The sequence below is a fragment of the Pezoporus wallicus genome, unplaced genomic scaffold (assembly GCF_028554395.1).
Source record: "Pezoporus wallicus isolate ANWC-B61680 ecotype Strahan unplaced genomic scaffold, APGP_CSIRO_Pwel_v1 scaffold_2146, whole genome shotgun sequence".
In the NCBI taxonomy this organism is placed as follows: Eukaryota; Metazoa; Chordata; class Aves; order Psittaciformes; family Psittacidae; genus Pezoporus; species Pezoporus wallicus.
The window spans coordinates 3,296,319-3,319,863 of record NW_026639769.1 but is presented as its reverse complement, the minus strand read 5'-3'; the positions used below and the strand labels follow the sequence as shown (position 1 = coordinate 3,319,863).

Here is a 23,545-nt window from a genome sequence, read left to right as displayed (position 1 = left end):
AATACAATTGCAAAACCAAGACTCTACAATTAGGCTAAGGAAATCTAATACTTTCCCAATTTAGTGGCAATATGGCCTTCAGTTGCTTGGAAGAAAAAAAAGAATAAATGACAAAAGTTATTACAGCACAACTGCCAACAAGTCATTTTGAATCCACTTATGGAGATGCAGGAAATTATAATTAATCCAAACTCAGTAACTTGTCTTTCAGTACAGCAATAAATACATAACTGAAGATGCTTCTCCTTCCTCACCAAATTACAACCTCCCAGTATGTAAAGATCACAAGTCAATGCAAAAACTTTTAAGCTGTTTTTGCAACTCTCACTGAGCAAAATCATGCTGAAACAGACACTCCTTTGCCCTCCCTTTATCACCAACTAAGAGAGACGACACCTTGACACCTTTGTAATGCTGAGCATCTGATATGAAGCTTGGTTTTTTGCTCTGTTCTTGTTTTCTCTTGGTTTTTTTTTGCCATCCATCTAGCATAACCATGGACAGGGTCACTGGAACAGCATGATAACCCTTCAATACCATTTTGAAAGAGTATCGAACTGTGTGTGCACACAGAGAATGCTGTTGATCCATTTTATGAAATAATGAATGCCAGGATGAGTATCCCAAGATCTTCAAAATTTAAAACCAGCAATTTTTATTCTAGCAATAACACTCTGAAAGATAATACGTTAGAATTATTACAGACTGCTGCAGCATCATAGATTAGGCTCATAGTATTGGTCTTCAGGAGACCAAATGGCAGATACACGAATGTTCCCTACAGTTGAATCAGTGAGCACCTTTCAATGTTTTTGATTTTTTTTTTCTCCATTTTCCTATTTCTTTTTCCCCCTAGGGAAAAGAACAATACAGCTATTTTTCCTTTTCATCCAAAATGAAAGGTTCTTTTTCTAGATTTTGAGAAGTCAAAACAGTACCTAAAAGCCTAAGTGAGACAGAAAGATAATAAATAACACTGAGATACACTTGATAACAGCTGAAGAAAAGCAAGATCATTAAACACAAGGGTGATGTTCATCCTAAAAAATGTCTCACAAAAGAAAAGAAAGGAAAATACCTGCAGTGATAGACAGCATGTTTAGTAACTTATCAGGCTGTAGTGCAAGGTGGCAAAAATTCAGATGTTCTTAAGTAAATTGTTTTACCATTTCTTTCCAAAAGCCTGCACAAAGCATGAGAACATCCATTCAGTCAATCACCTGCCTCGTTAGGGACAGAGTCTCACAATTCCTTGTGATGCCTGCATACATACCAAAATACACATTGCCCCACCATCTGACAGCTGAACCCAAATCCACCCATGTCAAAATCCAGCCCTAGGTACGCTACAGTACAGAAAATCCCAAGGTGATCCATTAACAAAAGACATGGGTGATTGAAATCACTTACCTATAGCATTTCCTATTTCATCTTAATGACGTTTTTAAAGCAGCTGCATTTAAATTCCTCTTTAAAAACTCTCTTGAATATTAGTGCTTCTACAGCTCCTGGCTTTGACCTTTTGGTTATTGAGTTTGGTCACTGAATTTGGTAAATTGGGAGAGTTTAAATCATTTCAGATTTGCCCTATTAAGTGAATTTAAACTGGAAGCTGGCCAGATATCTCTGGAGCTGTGATGTGGAGCACAGTTCATAGGCAAGAGGAGCTCCACTGTTCAGAGTGCTTTAGTAAAATATAAGTCTTCCAATAAAAGCCTCAAAATCTTGATCAACCTTTAACATTACATGTAAGCAGGGTCTAATACAGGTACCCTTAGGCCCACTGTGTCTCCTGTAAAGTATGCCCAGCAACCTGACCAGCACAGGCAACAGTATCACAAACATCAGCTCTTAAAACTGTGGTCTGTAGGGAGGTAGGGTATTAAAGGTCTCAATTACTATGCTAGAAAAATCTTAGCTATTTCATTTGCTTTAAAATGGGTTTTAAAATGAAATCAGCAGATACTGAAATTGAAAAGAGATGGTAAGTAATTCAGACAAAAATCCATCTGTCACTGTGGCCTGCCTCTCACAAGCACTCTGCAAAAAACATCTTAAATGTGGACTTCCCTGAGTTGCAAATCCTATCAGCAAATGCTGAACCATTAACTTGAATTTTTTAGTGTCATCTTCACCAAAAAGTTGATATAATGCAGTGCTTAATACCTGTGGGCTACTGAAGTAGCAACAAAATAAGGAATATATACTATTCCCACTCAGTGCCTTGGATCTCAGGATTTCCTACTGTTTCATAATTCAAGACCTCCTTATGTTTTAAAGAGTAGTTTTAAATTGCAACCCAAAACTAACAGAAAACTACAGCCTAGTAATCATCAGATCTTAGAAATGGTCTCTTTCAATTCTCCTGTTGAGAGAAATCAATGCATAAAACACACACTTCCCTCCAACAGCTATTTAAAGAACTTTTTCTGCAAAACTTGCATTTATATATATACACACACATATATAAAATATATATATTAAAAAAATCCAGAACCTGAAAATTACAATGTGCTGAAAGACAAACTTTTGATGTGATTTAATTACATTCATGTTTTTTGTCATTGAACAAAATAAGTTACTTATCCGCTCCTGTATAAAATACAGGAAGCACTTGAAAAACGTTGATTCAGAAAAATCAGCAAATCTTCCAAACGAGTTTGGGCAAATGAACCCCAGAGTCAGGTTTCCCATCCATCAGGTTGGGAGCTGTACATTGTTCTTCCAAGGCAGAGTTTGAGGCTGCCAGCCTGACCCACAGCCACAGCTGCATTGTTGGTGCCAGCGGGTGAAGGCTCCGGAGCAGGAGCAGGCTGCTGCTTCCTGATAAATCACTCCTAAACACAATGGGACTCTTGGAGACAATGGCGTCTACAGTTCCTTTTGATGATAAGGGTTTTTCCGATAACTTCAGGTTAGATTAAGAGAGAGACAGCTAGGGTCGGCAAAGGTCAGCGGGATGAGGTTTATTTTTATGGAAACTTTTCCCTTCCAACCAAGACATCTATAGCAAGTCATTCACTTGCTAGTAACTTACTTTGCATTATATAGGATTTATGATTTCTTATGGCTTACACATACCACACTTTACACTGGACTCAGCTCACTGGTTGCAAAAAAAAACCCGAAACCAAACCTCAGTGGCTTTAAATCCTTAATCAGCCCTTTCTTTGTCTTTTTTCTTTTCCTGGTTCCCCTCCCTCTTTTGCTTTCAGTTGGTTTGGGATTTTTTAATAGAACAGAATTATGTATCGTCATTTCATGCTTTTAGAGTTGATGAAGCAGTATTTAGGTTTATTTTTTATGAAATGCATGATACAGTCTACCTTAGCCACATAAGATCAATGTATGGAATCTAGTTAAACCAAATTCCTTTATTACCCCAATGTTTTGTGGATGAAAAGGAACAAGGGTATTTTAAGAAATAGCAGGAAAATGAAAATATGGATGCATGGATAAAAAGTAGTTCTAGTTCTACAAGGATTTAAGAAAATATAAGGTATATGTACTTGGAACTTTTCCCATGATGAGACTGAAGCTTTTTCAGCAAGCTTCTCACTTATGTTTTTTAAGTATATGTTAAAACTAAAATAAGTTATATAAAATCTGACAGTAATTTTTTATATTCCAGATTGCCCAAAGGTCAAAATCACATTTGGACTGGACCAGGCTGTAGGCAAAGAAAACTCTTATTTCACCAATGAGTTTAGAGGATATGAAGAGGTGTGACAGAGGCAGTATCAAGAATGAACACGTCAGCAAAAGGTAGTTTTTTTCCACTGAAAGTCATTGATGATCCTTATCTCCTGGACACTGTCCAGGAGAGGAAGAGGGGGAGGAGTAAAGACCGCAGAAGGTACAGCCTGACGTAGGAACATCTAGAGAAAGCCTTCAGTAGGCATCCATCAGTGATATGAGCAATCCAAGCTCCTCTCCTACCCACTTTGTTCCACGAACAACCTACAAAAAGGAGTTCACCTTCCCTCTACTCTGTTCACATACTTTTTTGTCCTCAGTAATATTTCAAAAGGAATGAAAAAGTGCAAACATGTTTAAAATGTGCTATATTTTCATATCAATTTTTCAAGCCAATATTGCACAGGTCATCTGGCAGAAAAAAAACTTAAGTGTCTTAAACCACCATCAATTAAGTAGCACCTTTAGGCACAGAATTAACCCTTAAATTGACTTACTAAAGCCCCAACTAGAAGAGCCTGTTTCTGCCTCCAGGAGCTGGCCAGCAGGCGATGCTGCCTTGTAATAATCAGTTGTATGTTTCAAACCACCCTGACTTCTGTCTTGCTCCTCTTCGTCTAATAATTCGATTCACTGTTGACTCTCTGTTATTAATTCATCAGATGACTGATTGATTCAAAAACACCTTTAACCTGATGATTGTCTTACTCAACTTCAGCAACAACAGTTTCAGTTGGGATTACAAATTATTTTGTTTCTTCATTGCTGCATGATAAAATCTGTACAGAAGTGTGCAAAGCCATTTTTCCATTAAAATTACCATGTCACCACTTTAGACAGGCAAAGACAACTTTACAAAATAAATATGCCAGCCATTCCATTCCACTTCCAAATCTGTATGCATGCCCTTCATACTTCAGATCTCAAAACATTCAGATTAAAAGAACACTAAGCTGTAAAGTATTATATATTTCTTTCACATAAATACCATATCTAAACTAGTTTCTGAATAAAGAGACAACCAACTATTAAATACATGCCCAATACTTCTATTCAGTATGGGGCCTGAGAGTGATCTCCATGTCCAAGCATCTTCCAGCACTTCAGTTCAGCAAGGTTACACACAACCCTGAGTATCAATACAGTTTTCAAATCTACCACACGAAGTAATGCTGTGGGCTGCAACAGCCTCACTCTATCCTTCCCCTGCCAGCTACCACAGTCCTGCTTGCACGGAAAGATTTCAAATTATTTAGTTTTGGACAGCTGCTGAGCCAAGGGATGCCTTGAAGACCCCGATGCACTCAGGGTGAGAGTTGCCATCACTTGGGTGATGGATTGCAGGTACTGAGGTCTAGACTCTACTCTGTATCTTCCGGTATGACCTCTATAGCAGCACATGTTTCTATTCAAGTGTAAAATGTGGGGGAAAAGGAAAATGTATGTAAAAGTTGGTGGTTTCCTCCATTCCTTCCGGGTCACAACAAATGGGAATGTATGAGAGAAGAGAAGGAGATGGGCTGCTCTAGAGCAGGTGGCTAAGTTTCCCATACCCTAAACAGAGCAATGGGTTTGTTCAGTCTGTCATTGTGTTGCACTGGAGGAAAGGGAAAATCCTGGGCAAAAATTTCTGACTCACTATAAATTGGAAACTAACATAAGAGAAAGTTCAGTTTGCTGCATGCATCTTCCAAAACCACCTTTAGATGTTATATCAGTTTGTTTCATCCTATATTTTGTAACAATCGCAGTAAGGTAAAAATGAACTCAGTCAACACACCAGAAGCATCACTGGCTAATGGAACAGCACTTACATAAATGACTAAGTTACAGCACACTGGCCAATTTCAAACTAATTATGTAGATGCTGTTAAATATTACATGAACAAATAACACCTCAATTTTTGCAACAAACTGCTATAACTCTCTGATGCTTTACCCAGCTACAGCGAAAGAACTGCAGTCATAACCACATAATGACTACCAGCTATCTGGTCTGGCAATGCGTGCAAACATTTAGAAACAAGAAGCTTCACGTGACTGCTCTCCTAGTTTGGGTATTAGTCTTGGTAAAATAATGTACGCCATATTGCAGTGAGAAAAACGTTTTGTTTGTTTTGTTCCTCTTCCTTCAACATTTAACAAACATTGGCTACAGACTCAACTTCATTTGCAACTCTAAAACACATCAGACATACGCTTCCCTTGGTTTATACTAAAAAAATGAGCAGATATATACTGTAAAGATCAACAAGCAGACAGACCCTGCTAGGACTAGGGCCAAAGGAAAATGAATTCAGAAACAAACCATTTTCCACCCATAACAAAAAAAAAAACAACAAACAAAAAACAAAGGAAATAAATCAGAAAAATATACAAACTGAGGACGAGTATTTCACAGCACTGAAGCACTCTCAGCTGTGACAGCAGGACATGCACCTCTAGGGTTTGATAATAAGAGCCATAACACTTCCACAATCTCTTTGTTTCTTCCCACTCCCCTCACCCTCCACATCACATATAACTATTTTTGCTATCACACTATTAAAGTTGAAGAGACCGTGCATACATATTTATATGAAATCTCCCATTAGACCCACTGAGTGTAATTTGGAACAAAAAAGCTTGCAGAGTATTTCCTTGTAACCAACCTGAAAATGAGAACATAGATAAACAAGGCGCTCACAATCCAACTGTCACACAAAATTATCTTCTGGGCTAAAATTGTTCCTATTTGGTCTTAAAACGCAAGACAGAATTATTTCAGACAGTCACAAAAATACCCTCTGCATTTTTGCACTGCCCAGCTGACCTCCCCTGGAATCCGACAAGGAGATTATTTTCTTGAGTGGGAGGCAGAAAAGCAATATCCAATTTATATTAAACAAACAAGAAGGCTGCTGTAAAAATAAGGAGACTTGACCTGGGTCTGGGCCATGAGGTTGAGCCAGATCAATGCCTTTTTAGTTTTAAATTGAAGGCATTCTAATCATTTGGGGTAAATGGAACCAAGTACTGGATTTGGCAGGGGCTTGTTATTGCTGAAACAGTCACACAAGCCTGAATGTGTCCTCAACCAATCTTGAAGGGGTTTTTTTATATATATTTTGCAAAGGTTCTCGTAAGTCCAAATAAATGACAGTTCAGGAATGCTCCTCTGCAGTCCCAGCAGACCATGTTCTCTTACCCTTACTATAAACCAAAATTTGACAACATTAAATGCCTGCACTGTAAAATCTGAATGTCCTTAATGAATGATGCACACCTAGAGGTGATTTGCAGCATCACTGAACTTACATGAATTGGTACAGTTCACACAGGGAAGGCTTCTTTACAGTATTTCTCCTATCATTAAGATATTCCAGAGGCATTTTTCTCCAATTATACTTTACAGAGTGAAAATACAGATGGGTTAACTGCCATACTGAAATGTTGGCATTTTATTCCAGTATTCAAAACCCAGTTCTAGTACTCAAAACCTAACAAATTTAAATCTGGGATTCTTAGGAAAAACCTAAAAAATCCAAAACTGGGATTCTTATGAAAAATACTCCATTTTAAAAATATATAAAGCTAGAAAACCTTTAGCTTCATTTCTCTTAACTCATTTGCAGAACAGTCATAAAAGGGGAAAATGATTCCTTAACTCACGTCCTGCGGAAGGAAGGAAAGGACTGAGGGATGAAGGATGAAAAAATGTCCTTTTTTGTAACCTTGCCCTAACAAACCAAAGCTGCACAACAGAAAAGCACAGAGCTGCTGGAGTAACTGCTGAAATGACTTCGGTGTCAGTGGCAGAAGCAGTTCCTGCAGTAGCAGCAGCACAACTGCATGCGTACCCTGCAGGCTGGGGATTCAAGCTACGCCGAATGGAGCTCCTTTCTTAACAGTGCAGAGCAGAGCCACACAAAACAATATTCATACATGTTTCAGAGTTTAATGTTTTCAGGGGTACCAAGCCTGTCAGATGTGAAAGAAATATGCTATCGTTGGAATCAGGGGGAACTGATCTTCAAAACCAAAAAGAGTAATCAGAATAAACATCAAATCTTGACAAACACCTGCCAGCTTCCAGCAGGATGGGTTGGGAACTGCTTTTTCTTTTCTTCATTTTTTCTTTTCTTCCCCCTGCCCCCCCATTCTGTCTTATCTCTGTGTCACGAGAAGTGAATTTGAGGCTAAAGGGATAACCCTGCTCACCATTCCTGGACAGTGTTCTGGTTCCTGCCTCCCCAGTTTCTCGCCCCAGGTAGCATTTGCTTAACTCTCTCTTCTCAGGAGCATGGTGCTACACACACAAGCAATGCAGTTTTCCTCACTTAATGAAAAAGAAAAGGATGCTGGTCATCACATTTTAGTATTCAGAAGTTAAAAACACACATTCATTTTAAAACATGTTGGCTCAGATATGTTTCTTTCCAGTTCTTGCTTCTGATTTATCTCCTTAATACAAAAGGCTTCTTAGCTCATATGAACAGCAGTAACCCGCAGCATTAGCCAGGTTACAACATTACTACAGGCTTTACTAGATCAACTCCTCAAATCAACTGTGAACAAGTAAATGCATGTGTCAGCTCCTTTCAAGGTCATTCGTAAAGCTCTCCCCCATGCAGCTAACTTTAATAAGGAGATGCATGACTTGAAAAGCAGAACCTTGGAAGTCTTGAATTCATTTTTTCTTGGCTTTGCTTTTTGTAAATAAAATACTAAACATAATTTGTATAAGCTTGTCCCTCTGAAAGTTACAAGACTGGAAAATACTGGTAAGATTTATTTTAAGTGGAGGTACTTATCAAATGTCACCGTTTTCCTGTTCAAAATGACTAATCATTTTGATTAACCTTTGATTTAAATGATTATGTAACACAGCAAAGCACAAACATACATAAAATTACACTCAAAAAAATTCTCAAAGAACAGATCACATAAGAGAACAGTTATTCAAAGTGGTTAGAGAGTTTACTTACCACATACATAACATTCAAACCAAAAGCTGACTCTACACACACCCAACAGGAAGGCTTCCACCACATATACATAAATTCATACCCAGGAAATACATTCTAGTTAATCCCATAGCCAAAATGAGACTTCTTCCAGAGGAAACACCAAAAATATCAACTAAATAGTAATTAAGCATAGAAGGAACTCCTAACTACCACCTCAAAAATACTCCCAGTATCTTCTGTAAGGAATTTTATTCCAGTTGGGAAATTGGTATTAGCACTTTAGTCACATATAAATGAAGGCCTGAAGCAGCACAAGACAAGAAATAAAATTTAGTATTTCACTTTGAATAAATACACATAAACTCCAAACCATGTAACAGACTTCAAAGCAAAGAAAGAAAAACAGGATATCAAAGGTAAAGGAGACAAAGAGCTGAAGGCAATTCTGAAAAATAAAAATATATGGTGGAAAATTTAAGGATATTAAAATACTCTTCAGATCCCATCTCAAAGGGCCAATTTGTACAGAGAATGCATAACACCAAAGTTAGCACAGAAAAGACTCTCTCTCTCAAAAGCTTTGCATCTGCCAAACATGGGGATCTGTCCCTCTTTAGAAACTCTGCTTCATTTTGAATTGCTAGCACATAGGACTGACTGTAGACACTGACCAGCTGGCACTGCATCAGTTACAGTCAATGAACTTTTAAGATACCAATTTCCAAATTTCTAAACCATTACCAGAATGTCATTTTTCCTAGTGAAAAAAGGTTCTGAAACAACAATGCCCTTCCTGACACGGTGAATTGAGCGTGTTTTAACCTTTATAATCACCTGGGTCTAACTGAATAAAAGTTTTTTGTATACCCAGGAATTCCTTGGGTTATTCGAGCTGAACTTTGTTTCACACTGTTCTGGATTGATCTAAGTAATCTAGAACACATAAGCTCACACTCCTCCTGTCCACAAGCAGCAGTCTCACAATGTAAAACAAACTAAAAATATTGTATGTGACAAAAACCCTGTTTGCTTTGGATTTATAAAACTTAATTATAAGCCATGGCCAATGCAGAGTAAGCACTCAGGACATATGGACTTGCAGCTGAGTCAGGAACACCCAGCCGGGACGTGGCATGGCACTCAGCAAACACTTCCACCTGCCTAAACCCTAAAACTACAAGTAAAGGGCTTATCACAATCATTGATCCTGCATGTGAGGGTAAAGCTAGTTTGGGGCTTCTTCCCTCCTCCTTCCCTAGGAGAAAGAAATAGAGATTCTGCTGGACATCTGCAGTATCAACAAGTGAAGAGAAAGTTTTCAGGCTGGGTGTGAGAAACAGAACCCTATGCCCCCTTCTTCCCACAGTGTTACCAAAAATAATCTGGCAAAGACAATGAGCTCAAAACAAACTTCCACCATACAGTGCAGTATTTCCATCCTGGACACCAGAAAGGGCCAGCTGTAGATGAGGGTCAGAGCTGGGGAGCACTGGGGTAGTTCTCCCACTGCCTTGCAGGGGGGAGCCAACTCCATCTCCCCAGGCTCCCTCTGCAGCATGGGATCATCAGGCTCATCCAAAGTACCTAAATTATACTTCTACCCATATTTTACCCCCTGGGGGAACATGATTCCCATTAGAACCAAGAAAGTACCAAGTAATTTATCATGTTAAATGATACACTGAATACTGTAGAAAAGTATTACATACGTTCTCTGTCATAATAAAGGGGATTTTTCTGGGGTCATGACACCCACTAAAAAGCCAACAAAAATGCAGCCAGAGATGCTAATTGAAAGTGTGCATCTTAGGGCAGGAACTTGAGCAGCAGAACAAGTCCCTGGTACTGCAAACACATTGTTTGCGGATCCCATGGCTCCAAAGCAAAGGTGGAGCCGTGTGCCAATGTGTACTAGCAAAATGGGTAGTCAGTAAAAACAACTGAGACTGTGGATAAAATTTGGAGGTGAATTTCCAAATCTAATAAAATCTGAGATGCCTACCAAGGGCTTTTGTCATTTTCATAGCAGGCATGATTTGGTTTTCTATTATAATATTCATATGCTTCCATTCAGAACAACCCTGTTTCATTACAATGGATTCAGCCGTGCTTCGCAGTCCTGCTGCATTTCTTACAAGGCAAATTCTTCAGGAGATTAACCTGACACATTTACTCCCCTGATAATATATCCTGTCTTTTCTGATATCATTACCAATTTCAAGCACATAGCAATAAATAGGCTTCAAATTTTTAAAAAGTAGTGACTTGAAAGCTTTCTTGTTCCCACATTTTCTTGGTTCAACACATTTCACGTCACAAGTAATGCTGTAAGCTTCAGCTCAAGTAAATATATAAAATAAATTATTAAGCTTCTAACCAAAAGCTTCCAGTCCTAAAAAAAAACCCTCTGTACTGGACTTGAAGAGCTGCAACATATGCAGAGCTCTAACTGGAGTTCAGGTTTTAAGTAGCTTGAAGTGGTAATCGTTCTTTTGTAGAAGTTCAACATATTATTCTTATGCTTCAGATGCATAGAAGACATTAGTGAAGATAAACTCAGCAACTGGTAATTGAAATTAAAGTTGCAACATCTATTATGGTAACATCCACTATGCAACATCTTGAACGCACAGAGAATGAAACAGCTTTTGCATATGAAGCACCAATCATGATACCCACTGGAACAAAAATGCATTAAGAAATGTAATAAAACACATTTGCACAATATAAAAGTTCCTAAAATGACTTACATTGTCATTACTAGTCTTCTACCATCTTGACAGATACAATAAGTAAAACCCAAGTATAATTCTGGGAGATGGGTCTGAGAAAAGCATCTTTTGCTAAAACTCAAAAAGTTGCACAGCATTCGTGGTAAAGAAACCTGTTCAAAAATCCAGTTTGCTTCTGAACATACTGATGCATATAATGTCTGTCTAAGAAGGAGAAATCCACATGATCTTTGGAATAATTCTTTGAAAGTACCTTCCTTACAAAATTTCAGAAAATACCAAACATTTCCAAGATTACAAAATTAGGATATTACATGAAGTAACATGATAAACTATATTATCTTGGAATCCAAGTAACCATTAAGAAATTATGGTAGCAATAAAGCGACATTAAAAGGACCACCAACTGAAAGAATATCCAGTTTAAGCACACTCCTGGGACCATACCTAGCATTCCAACTCTTTGCAAATCAACAACTTTTTACAAGACTGTAAAATTTGCTTATTATTATCACATCAGTAAACAAAAGCTTTTCCAATATTTAACTGATTAACACTGTAACTGCTATTTTATCCCATGTTAAAAAAAGAAAAAACAGATTATACCATGTCTGACTGAGGATTGCAATTTTTTTTAGAGATAATCTGAAACTCTCTATAAGTAAATAGCATCCTAGTGTATTTTATAACAAGGGGCAATTAGAAAAATGGAGATGAAGATCAACTTCCTATGTCCCGGGTGCTACATCTAAACAAATAACAAATTTGTCTGCATTGTCAGTCCAAACCTGGTGAAGTATATAAAATTTTGGCTTGCAAAAGGAAGGTAATAAAAGATATTAATTTATTAAAAAATAAATAAATTTACTTTCCTAGTTTTATACCTTTACAGGAGTGCTGCTTTAATCACCAAGAATGAGTATTCTGTTCCTAGCCTGTGAAGTTCCCTGTTACTTGGTACTGGTACCTTCTAATTAAGTTTAGGGCTAACTCAGTAGCTCTTTAAAATCTATTACTCAGATGAACTAAAGGACCAGATCAAAGCATGGTTATTCAAGGAGCTACTGCTGTCAAATGCAGCTTACTAAATGTTTAAGACATAAAAAGATAAACACACAGGACTATACATCACTACAAACCAAAATGTTTGTACGATCTCTGCAAATGCCTCCTGGATAAAGATACATTATGTGCTTCACTCATTTTCTAATGAGCAATGTTCAGGGGTTTTATTATTATTAATTGCATATAAATTACCATGATTTTTGTATCACTGGAAAAGTATTTAGCCATTCACCTCTCAGAGGAACAATGCTGAACAAAGGCAATGAATGTGTGGCATATAAGAATAATGCAGAACACAGAAATTTATGCATGCCATTTAAAAGGCATGGCATTTAGACTACTAGCAAAAAAAAATCAAAAGTATGTCATAAATCTCTAATTGTAAGGAAAAAAAAAACAAACCCCAAGTAATGGTTTGCCAAGTCCTTGATATTATTTAAGCAAGCACACTGCCTACTTGGGGAATGCAAAACCTTAACTCACATATCTGCATGTACCCCCAGTCCTCTCTCTGAAGTGTTCTGATGCAAAACTCTTTGTATCTGAGATCTGCTAATCAGCATCAGGAAACTCTGTTACGCATCTTAAGGATGTACTTTAGGCTCTCAAGAGGAAAAATAACCATGTTTTATTAGCTGCTTTTGGAAAATACAGATTTCTGTTTATTTAGAAACCTTTTCAAGTTGTACCACTATTAAATTTAATATTTACGGCATGATTTTCCAAAGAGTTTAACACCTGTTAAGAGTTTAACATGCTGACTTCAACAGGAGTTGCGAGTTCCCAACATTTCTGCAAACCTCAGGAGTGACAGGGTTCAGAAGTAGCGAAGCAGCTTGAGCGTGGCTCTTACCAGTGAGCTCTGAAACGCAACCAGGATCCTAACCAGACCCAATCGCCCATTGCAGCACTGCATTTCAGACAACTGAAATGTCCATGCTTTCAGTACATGTCCATGGACTGAAATCATCCATGTTTTACTAGAAATACCAAAATATGACTGCTTAAAGCACAGGCTAAAAGCTTTTAGTTAATCCTCAATGCATCTTCACTTTCCTTCACCAGTGGAAAATTTACATGCTTGAGTTGTTAGACATCACCTTAAGTAGCAACTTACACAGCTCTAAAGAAGAACTGGAAGGCAAAGCTGTGAGAAGTTGAACAAGGATGACGCCATCTTGGTAAAATACAGAATAAAGAAGGCACAGAAAAGAAAGAAAATATGTTTGGTACTCTGCAAAAACCTGTATCCCAGCAACACTGGGACAAGTGATGTGGTCTTCAATTTTGGCTGACCATGCTCTGGCCTCGCTGCCACACGAGGTCAAAATAAGGGGTTAGGCTTAGTCATCCTTATTATGCTTAGCTTCTCAGAGGGAGGCACATACTATCCCTCCCAGCTTCATGTTTTCAAATATTCAAAGACTCCTGTCCTTGCAGTAGTAGATGATTTCTTGCACCTTGTGGCTGGCTGCCTGCCCTCCCTGTTTAGCCAGTTGCAACACATGCCTACATCTGAACTACAGTGCAAAGACATTGTCTTATATTTCAGAATTAAATTCCTAAGTTTCCTTGTGCTGTTTGGCCTATACTTCTGGAAGCAAAAAACTATGTCTTTTATGCAGCATGTAAATAAATAAGTAACATCTAAGTAAGAAATTACTACACATAGACACAATTTAAATGATCATCCAACATAATTTCATAAATGGAAGACAAATAAAATAGATAAATATTGCAGATAGGACACATCAATCTCCTTATACACTTCATAGCACGCTACAAATCAGCCCAGCAAGTCAAGAATTTTACTCATTTAAATAGGAGCTTTCACCACACTATAAAACATTTGCAAACGCAGACCAGAAAACCGACAAGAGTATTTACTGTAAAGCTTTATATTTGTGTCATCAATTAACAACAAAAGTTTGGAATAAAACTAAAATAAAAGCTAATCAAAGCAGCTAGCTGTCAAAACAGATGGAAACTGTATTTTTCAAATCAAGCAAAAAGCCAAAGCTTTTGAACATTTAGTATTGTGTCAGCTGATACAGACAATTCAGAAAGGAAGGACAGCAAATGTCAGGACCGCACGAAGAAAATGTGTCCCTAGCTGAAAGATTCACATTTATGAATTTCCATTGATTCTTTTTTGTTGGCTTCAGGATGATTAACTCACACCAAAGCAGACCTTTGATACATGAACTATAAATAAAGTGCTGCCACGACACTGCAGGTAAAATAAATAAAAACAGAGCCCTGACATTATTTTAGCCTCAAACAAATGTTTCAGTCCCTACATTGTCTGTCTCAGAAAGATACACAGAGTCTCACAGACAGAGATATAAATCAACAATTGCAGTACCTTTTTCCCACACTGTTTACAGGGTTGGCTATATTCCTACTGGCAATAGATTTTCTTCTTGACAGCTTCTTGGTGTTGGTGCTGTCATCAGTGCTGTCATCCTCCTTCTTTGGTGCGTTACTTCCTTTGCTGTTCAGGTCCCTTAGCACATTATAATTAATTTTACTTGAGATTTTCTTCTGTTCTAACATCTTTTCAATTGCCTCTCCTGCTGTGCTGGCTTGAATTGGCTCCCGCTTCTTTGCAGATTTCTTTGGCTTAATTAAAATATAAAATTAGTGATGTAAATACAAACAAAGTTTCCATGAAGCAGAAGGGCAAGCTGCAGTTCAGCAGCCCTGGCTCAGCTGCTGCTGATTCGGGGGTGCAGGCAATGCAGCCCGGCTAAGCCAGTGCTCCCTCTCCAGCCACTCAATGGCACCAAGAGGTCTTTTTATTCCAAGAGATAAGTGTTTGCTTTTTGCCAAATGCCCACAGTTTATTACAAATTCTTTACTTAGTATGTGTCACACTGCCAGAGAAGAAACATGGGCCATTTCTCAGGCACACAAAAAAAAGGAACAGGGACCCTGTAGCATCACCCAGTGTGAAAATAAAGAAACTGCCTTGCTAAAATTTCCATTACAGTCCAGCTGGGTCATGATTCCCCTAAACACTGACAACTCTGTATCAAAACTGCAAAACTTAGTATTTTTATATCAAGTCTGAATATGGCCTGGAAGAGCATCTACTCAACTCCCCCTCCACATTGAAAAAGGACAAGAATATTACCAGCAGCTTTCTATGTGTGGACTGGCATTAACACCGACGGACAGAAAGCAGGAGGCTGCAGACACACACACACAGCAGCAACGTAACCTGCAACTGCCCTTCCCAGGCAAATGCTACAAGCCCAAGCCCAGCCTTGTGCTGTGAAGGTTGATGATGTGCAGAGCCAGACAACAGAGAAATGACACAAGAGAACATTTCTACCCACGTCCCATAACTACTACCCCTGGGTAGTTATGAAAAAAAGCCCAGAACCTCTGTTTCCATTTGGCATTTCCTTTTCAAAGGCAGGTTTTAACACCAAGTTCTGCAGGAGATTTATTTTTTAATGGATAATAGCCCCTCTGTTTACCTACGTGGGTCAAGTGCTACCTTACAATTGGAAAGCACTATATTAATCAAGCTCTACTCAAGCTGTCAGAAACAATACAGAGTTTAGGAAAAACTCCTGTGTTGTCCGAACAAAAAAGTGGGTGTTTGGGTTACTTGGTGGTGTCAACAAGTTATACAACTTTGAAAACTGCTGGTAGACTGCCATGTTTGCGTCAGCACAGGATGAATGAGAAACTCTGAAGCATAAAACAGTGTTTCATTGTCTGGTTTTGTTTTTATTGTCGAAATACCTAGGGGAAGTAGGAAACTCTGTCTTTTGCATTAGTCAGGAAAAAAAGAAGAGGATATATGCACTAAGAAATAACAAGGATTTTAGTTGCATGTGGAAGATTTGACTTGTCACTTGCTCAGTTACACAAAAAACTAATGCTGTAAATTGTGAATATACAGCCAATTAGGCTGCTTTAAACTGCTAAACATGGAGACAGGACATGCCATTTGTTAACATAACTGTCGCATTCTTTATGAAAGGTAGAAGAAAATACTTCTTCAAGTGACTGGAACAAGGATCTGTTCAGTTTTTCATAAAGAAATCATTATTGTAAGAGCAAAGAAAACTACTGAAGTTATGGCAAGTACAAACAAAATCCCCATGCACATGTTAAAAAAAATTAGGCATGTCTTAAAACCTGTATTTAAATAAGCAAGCAATTAGGACAGCAATCACAAATGCAAAGAGCTAGCTCTGACTTTGCCATGCACAGAATTTCCTCATAATAGTAATTTAAAATAAGAGTTTGGGCATTAGTTTTACTCACCACCTGAAAAATTATAGCCTCATAATTCAATTACAGGTAGATACACAATAGCTTTTGCTCATTTAGTGGTGACCTGTACCAATATGCCCATATATCCTACATGGAGTTGATCAGCAATTGTAATGAATTTCCAGGACATTACCAAACAGACACAATCAGCACACAGTTTAATACCTTGTGTTCCTTATAAATCCCAAGTTCTTTTTCTTTTGCTATTCTTGCTTCCTTTTCTGAAAGATGACAAAAGGGTAACCAGTATGAAGATTATGTAGACTGCGTATTTCAGTAATACTAGCCAAAAGGAGAATTTCAGTCCTAATACTTACCTTTTTGTTCCTTCAAATAATCTGCATTTTCTTTCATCCATAGCTCTGCTTTTATCTGAGCTTCTGTTTCGTTAAGTATATACTAAAAGACAAAACAAGTTTATCTACTTTCAGAAATAAACTTGAAAACCGTAAAGCAAAACTCAGCTGAAAAACCACTGGCAAGGTCAATTCACATTCTGTTTTTAAAAATACATTAATAAAACACGGCTGAGATGTGACAATCACAGAGCATTTCTAGTAAATTCTAAAACTGGCGAAAACAACATGTGTTCAAAAACCAGTTCTTGGTTTCCAAAGTATGATGGGGTGACTGAAAACCATCCAGGAGTCATTGTACATGATCTGTAATAACCCAAAATGATCCCAAGTTTATGATTTTTTTCAGATGACTTTAGAGGGCACCATGACAATGTGGTCGTCTGCAAGTAATTCTGTGTGTTGATGGTGGTCTGTAATTCAAAACAGTATGGGAACCATTGCCCTGTGCCACCAAAACAGAAACATGTGTCTTCTGGATAGGTTTCTGTGAAGGTTTAGGCACAGTTATTGAGGTTATTAGTGCAATGGGCACATCTGTGTGAATGAAACCTGCTTAGATTGCTGTAGATTTAGTCCCCTAGATTTTAGAGCGTTGGGTTCAGTAACTGCACCTAGGCTTTTTACAGTTAACTTCACTTAGTCTTGGTAACCTCATTAGTATGTACAGAGCTGTAAAACTCATCTAGGCTTACTCAGATGAATTACAGAATTAAATAAACAGGTAAGTAGCAGGCAGGCTGGCAGACAGATCTCCTCCCAATTGCTTAACTGCAAAACTAAACCTAGCATTTAGCACAACTGTGTGAAACAAGTTCTCTATAGCCAATGCTGTCTGGCAGTGAAGAACTTCTGCAGAACGGAGAAGACAAATTGGGTCATTCTTCATGAACCTGACTTTATTTTTAAGCAGCAGACCCGAGACCTGCAAAACAATTTGAGATTTCTCAATCTTATGGGTTTGAACATGAGATATTCTCCAAAGTAAAATGTACATGTAGGATTTTATGAGAAAAATATCTCCAGTCAAATGAAGCTAATATAGGGAGGAATCTTTCCTCTGAGGACAAGTGAGGCAAGTAAACAGCTATGCAAAGTCCTGGTTTATCAGACCGATATTTTCATTCTTTCATCTGCTTCTATTAGAAGCCACAATAGTAAAACTCACTTTCTCTTAGCACAGTTATTCATCCTTCTTAAGCTTTTAGAGTCTATAATCTCACGTTCACAATATTACAGTCTATTGCCACAGAAATGAACATGAGGTCTTAAAATCAGTTACGGCTCATCACAGACCCTGGGAGGAGGAAAACATGTGCTTGCTCTTCCCCTATGATTGTTTAAATTAGGGACCAGCAATACTGAAAACCTTCAGCCTCCCCACTTCCTCCATACCATATCTGCTCAATTTACAAGACTCTTCCTACACCCAGCCTAGCAAAACCTGCTTCACAACTGAAGTCAAGCTGAGCATTCACCCACTGCCAACAATGTTCTGCAGACCAGTAACCCCTATGCAACATCATCGCTGTCAATGACTTTGTACCCCAAAATGAGTTTTTTGGCATTATCTGTCCAAATTACACTTTAAAAACAGGGTGGCAGCTGGAGAGGGCAATAGGCTGAGTCAGGAGAGCCGGACTTTGTCGCATGTTCAAGCAGTGACCTGTTCTGCGGCCTTCAACAAGCCATTTCCCACACATCTGTCTGTTATATTCAGGCTATGAGGTAAAGGGTATCTTTTGCTGCCACACACATAATAATAAAACCAGAAAATGTTACAGAAATCTTTAAAAGAACACAGAAGCTGTACACCCTGGTCTTACAGTTTGGTTTCCATAGCAGCCTTCTGTACTGAATAGATATCTTAATTAAATAATTAATTTAGAGCTCCACCAAAGACTTCTAAAAGTCCTTCTTCAGAATAAAGGATATTCTAAAACATAACTTTGGCAAGGAACACAAACATCACAGGCTTGTGTGAACATTAGTTTTGATCTCAGACCACTGAAATCACTGGAACCTCCCCATAGATCAGAGTGAAGAGACAGTGAGGGTAGAAGATAAACCAGGTAAAAATCATTTTGTCTTTCTGGAATATCCAGCTCCAGAGACACCTACAGTAAGAGCGCACCTTACCCGATCTATTTCATTGTCGTCGATCCCGCTCAGATCTAATTCACCATCTCCTGTATTCTCACCTATAGGAAAGAACACATTTTAATCAGGCAGATGTTTGTTCAAAATCTATCACAATTCAAGTTCTGTGGTGAAGTAACACTTAACGGTTGCCCTTCAGATATTTGCATCCTTCTGCATTAATTCAGGAGTTTTAATTTGCTGATGAGTATTTTCAGTCTGGGGTACAGGCACACACAAATCCATTTAAAATTCAGGAATCGGCATATTCTTCTTTAGTACTAAAGATCCGTCAGACACTTCAACTTGCCTTTTTACCCCATTTTAATTTACAGGCACAAATGTTCAGCAGGTAGCTGGGGAAACCATCTTAAAAAGATGACTGTTTTTCTTTCATCTGTCTGAGCCTATAAGTCAACAATTTATCTGTAAATTCTGACTTAGAAAGTATTTTCTGTTTTCAAGGAAGCAGCATGAACCAGCAAATAACATCATGCCAACAGTCATACCATGGTTTTTGTCTTAATTCTGATCTATCACCATTTGAACCACTTAGCTCACACCAGTTCTGTAAAAAGATGTGTATTAGTTTTTCTATCTGTAAAATGGAAATTATTAAAACATTTCCAAATTTTAAAATAACTTTTAAAAGCTACGGAAAGGTCTAGATAAATGTGAAACAATAATTACTTTCTGTAATTACATTTTCACTGTCTTTTTTCTAGTTTTGCATTTATTAAGACATCTTAAAAACAATTTTTTAAATATTCTGTGCATTAAAAAGCATTAACAATGCAGAACTTAGGCCTAATTTGGGACTGGCACAGTATACAGCAGCAAAACCTGATTTTCCACATCACCTTAACATACAACAGTAATACAGTATTAAAGTAGTCCAGGTAGAGAAGAAAACAAATTATTCACTCAGATTTATGCTTGGGAATGAAGCAATTTTCTTGGTCTCCTCCATTACGTCTAATCATGACTAGACAAGAGATGACCTGACCAGTTTACTTGCAGAAAAAATAAACAAATACCATTTCAACAATCTGCAATAACAAATTCAAACCAAAATGGTGCAGAACAGCATGGCATCTTCACAGTTCCTGCTCTCCACAAACCAAGAATGGTTTGATTGCCCAGTCTGGTACTTTCCCAAGGAGCAGAGGTTCTGAGCAGTACAGCTCTGGATCAGTGGCAGAGGAAGGCAGCTGCAGCTCTTTGATCCAGCATCAGGTTATGGCAACCAAACGGCGGAAGACAAGCAAAGGTAGGAATTATGAGTATTCCCCGAAGACACAAATGATGCTTTTCTTTGCAAAACTCGGGCATTTAAACCAGTTGCCTAAAGTACATGGAATCACAGGGTCAGGAATCCAACCAAAACACCTGGTTAGGAATATAGGCTGTGCTTCTTGAGATGGTTCTGCTCAACTCAGACCTTTATCAGTATCAGATGTCTTTTCAAAAACCACTTTAAACAACCAACAGAAAGTTTTGAACTTTCCATGCTAAGTCATATGTGAAATGGGTTTTACTCATTCCTGTCACAAGGAAGAGTGTAACACCATGATTTGATTTTTTTCTGATATTGTTTCATAATATCAATTCCACCAGTTCAGATAATATGATGTTAATATGACTTAATATGCCTTAAGGAACATTTCTTATTGCTGTCACGTTTAAAAATTAACTGTGTTTTAGTCCCAGGCACCAGATCTATTTTACAACCTTTCTGCCCCCAAAATACTTTAAAAGTATGAAAGATTTTATAACTACTATATATATTCAGTACATTTGCTTTAATTCTGGTCTGATCTCTGTACAGTGATGTAAAGGCAGAACTTTCTGCACCAGGACCACCAGCTCCTCCTGCAGGCACCCTGCCAGTGAGGCAGGGATGCGACCCAAGGACGTGGCAAAGCACACCCTAGCTCAAGACTGGAGAGGAAAAGCAAGGTGACACAATAGGTCCCAGCGATTTGCCACCTCTTTAATACAACTCACTGGAATTTTTTAGCAAAGCATAGAGAGGAATCACTGTATGCTGTATCACCCCTGGAAGACCAGCGTATTCTGCACTACAATGTATCTTCTGCTGGAACAGAAATAGAAACTTCCAGTAAGCAAAATGCTTAAATATTCACCAAGAAAAGGAGTAAATGCTGTCGTCTAATGTCCAACACACCTTCCCAGGAGACTGCCTACCTGGGTCCAAGAAATGCTTCATTACACAAACTAAAATAGCTCAACAGCAGAGTGCAAGAGTGTGCCCAGGCCAGAATAACCTGTCTCCTAGGTCTTAAGCTATTTGTGCAGAAATGGGTCTTGCACAGCGTTTCCCATATTCTGGGTAAAGTGCTTTAACCACCAAATTGTAGGACAGAAGGGAGGACAACCTCCCCCTTCTTTGTGTTATCTACCTTTTGTTTCCTCAAAGTTTTTGGGTAAAAAAAACACCCCCAATTTTCAATTTGGTTTATCTGAGCAAATAAAGGGTTCTTTTCTTTTTCCGTATTCACTGCACCAGACAAATTTAAATATTGAGTATCTACACAGACTTGGAATTGTGGACACAGAAAAAGGGAGCCATCCTCAAAAATCACCAGTAACTACTGAAAATTCTAGGCTAGAAAATCAAAAATTGGAAGTGGTAACAGAAATACACATCACCGCTCAACTTTACACAAAATTGCATCCCAAAATTATTTGTTGTAAAAACTGCCACAGCATCTTAAGAACAATTAAAAAAACCTACTGAAATCAAGCTGCAACTGCTTTTATTCATCATTAAACACCTCACTCCTTCTGCACCCTGCTATATTTTTGGATCAGAGATTTAAAATTTAGTTTGTCATGGTACAGTAGGTGCCTGTTCACTTATACAGCCCTAATATGCCAGAGTGAAAATGATGTAATTTCAGGCACCATGGACAATTTCACATGTCATTTTAAATATAAGTTGTTACTTAATTAGGTGCCAGTTTTTCTCATTGGATCAATTAGCAATGGGGATGGAAAGCTCATTCTCCAACTGTTAAATTGCAGTGAAGAATCCAGAAGCAAGTTATATGGAATAAGGACTTCTTAGACCCCATAACAGCAGTAGAGGGAGTAATTGCAGGATATCCCTCTGCCCGCAAGTTGTCCTTTTTCCTGCCAAGGCAATAGGTATTCATTAAATGCAAGGGGCTTTTCAGAATCCCTAGTTTAATGCTTTCACTGAGAAAAAAAAGTGTGTTTTGTTGCAGAATGCCAATTCAAAACGGAATACATCCATTTTGATGTGAAAATTTCCATGGCAATAATTTCCAACAGGAGTAGACCTCCCAGCTGTAAATACCTGTCTGCTTGATGTTACACGGCTCACTCCAGCACACAGAAAGTAAACCCCTTGCTTTTTTTGTATACCAGAAAGATCTTCCCAGCTGCTAAACTTTTCAAAACAATTTCTAAATGATCATTTTTTCTTTTAATAAAAGAGCCGGAATAAAATGTTTGATGAAATAAAACCACAGATGTGGCCAACATCTGGTCCAACCTCTTAAAAGCTTATTTATAAAAGCAGCAGCGTCACGTGGAATGGCTCTTAGACATGGATTTCTTCTGCTAAGAAAAACAACCGCTTTACTGCAGGGCACAGGAAGAAGTAAGCTGGGTGTTAAAACACCCCCCCAAGCCAACTCTTAAAGGGAAGTATTATTGGGAAGAGTGCAGAGCAAGGCAGCGAACAGCAGCCTACTACATCCTCACCTAACATCTCCATGGCAAAGCGCACCACGACAGGCACTTCCACAGCTTTCCATCGAGGTCTCAAATCAACTACGTTCATGCCACTTGAAACTATCATTCACCCAGTGAGCTCCCCCAATATTTACAAATAAACCCCCCCCAAAAGCCCTTTCTTTACAGCCTTTTAACGTCTTTCCAACCGACTCTGGTAGACACAGGGGCTACAATCAGACACTAGGGATTAGGTTTGTAAACCTGTAGGATTATTTACTGTTGTCATTACTAAATGCATGCTAAACCCTCTTTCAACACACCATCTCCCCCTCTCTTTACCTCTGTTCAGCTACTTAAATGTATACATCGCACGCTATTATGTGAATTTATTACAGAAGAATCATTCCAGCCATAATATTTTAAACCCCACATTTTTAAAAACAGCAACATGAAGAATGTGTTTTTCTGTTTCTATTACAGGAGGCAGCACTATTTATTGCTCTGCCCAGATAAGAGGATTTCCTTACAGACAGAAATGGAGGCTGAACACTTCCCAGGAAATTCTCTGGAGCAGATATAATAGAAGGCA

At 38.2% G+C, this 23,545-nt stretch overlaps 1 protein-coding gene across 6 annotated transcripts in view; it reads right to left on the bottom strand.

The window, feature by feature from the left end:
- The window catches only part of BRF1 (BRF1 RNA polymerase III transcription initiation factor subunit), a 174,121-nt gene that overhangs the window by 26,540 nt on the left and 124,036 nt on the right, over nucleotides 1-23,545 (bottom strand). For all 6 annotated transcript variants that reach the window (XM_057416143.1, XM_057416144.1, XM_057416145.1 and 3 more), the window contains 4 exons: nucleotides 19,231-19,292; nucleotides 17,053-17,134; nucleotides 16,901-16,956; nucleotides 14,808-15,064 (listed from right to left, as the gene is read on the bottom strand). In XM_057416143.1, coding sequence (XP_057272126.1) covers nucleotides 14,808-15,064; nucleotides 16,901-16,956; nucleotides 17,053-17,134; nucleotides 19,231-19,292 — 457 coding nt within the window. The remainder of the gene's footprint in view (nucleotides 1-14,807; nucleotides 15,065-16,900; nucleotides 16,957-17,052; nucleotides 17,135-19,230; nucleotides 19,293-23,545) is intronic.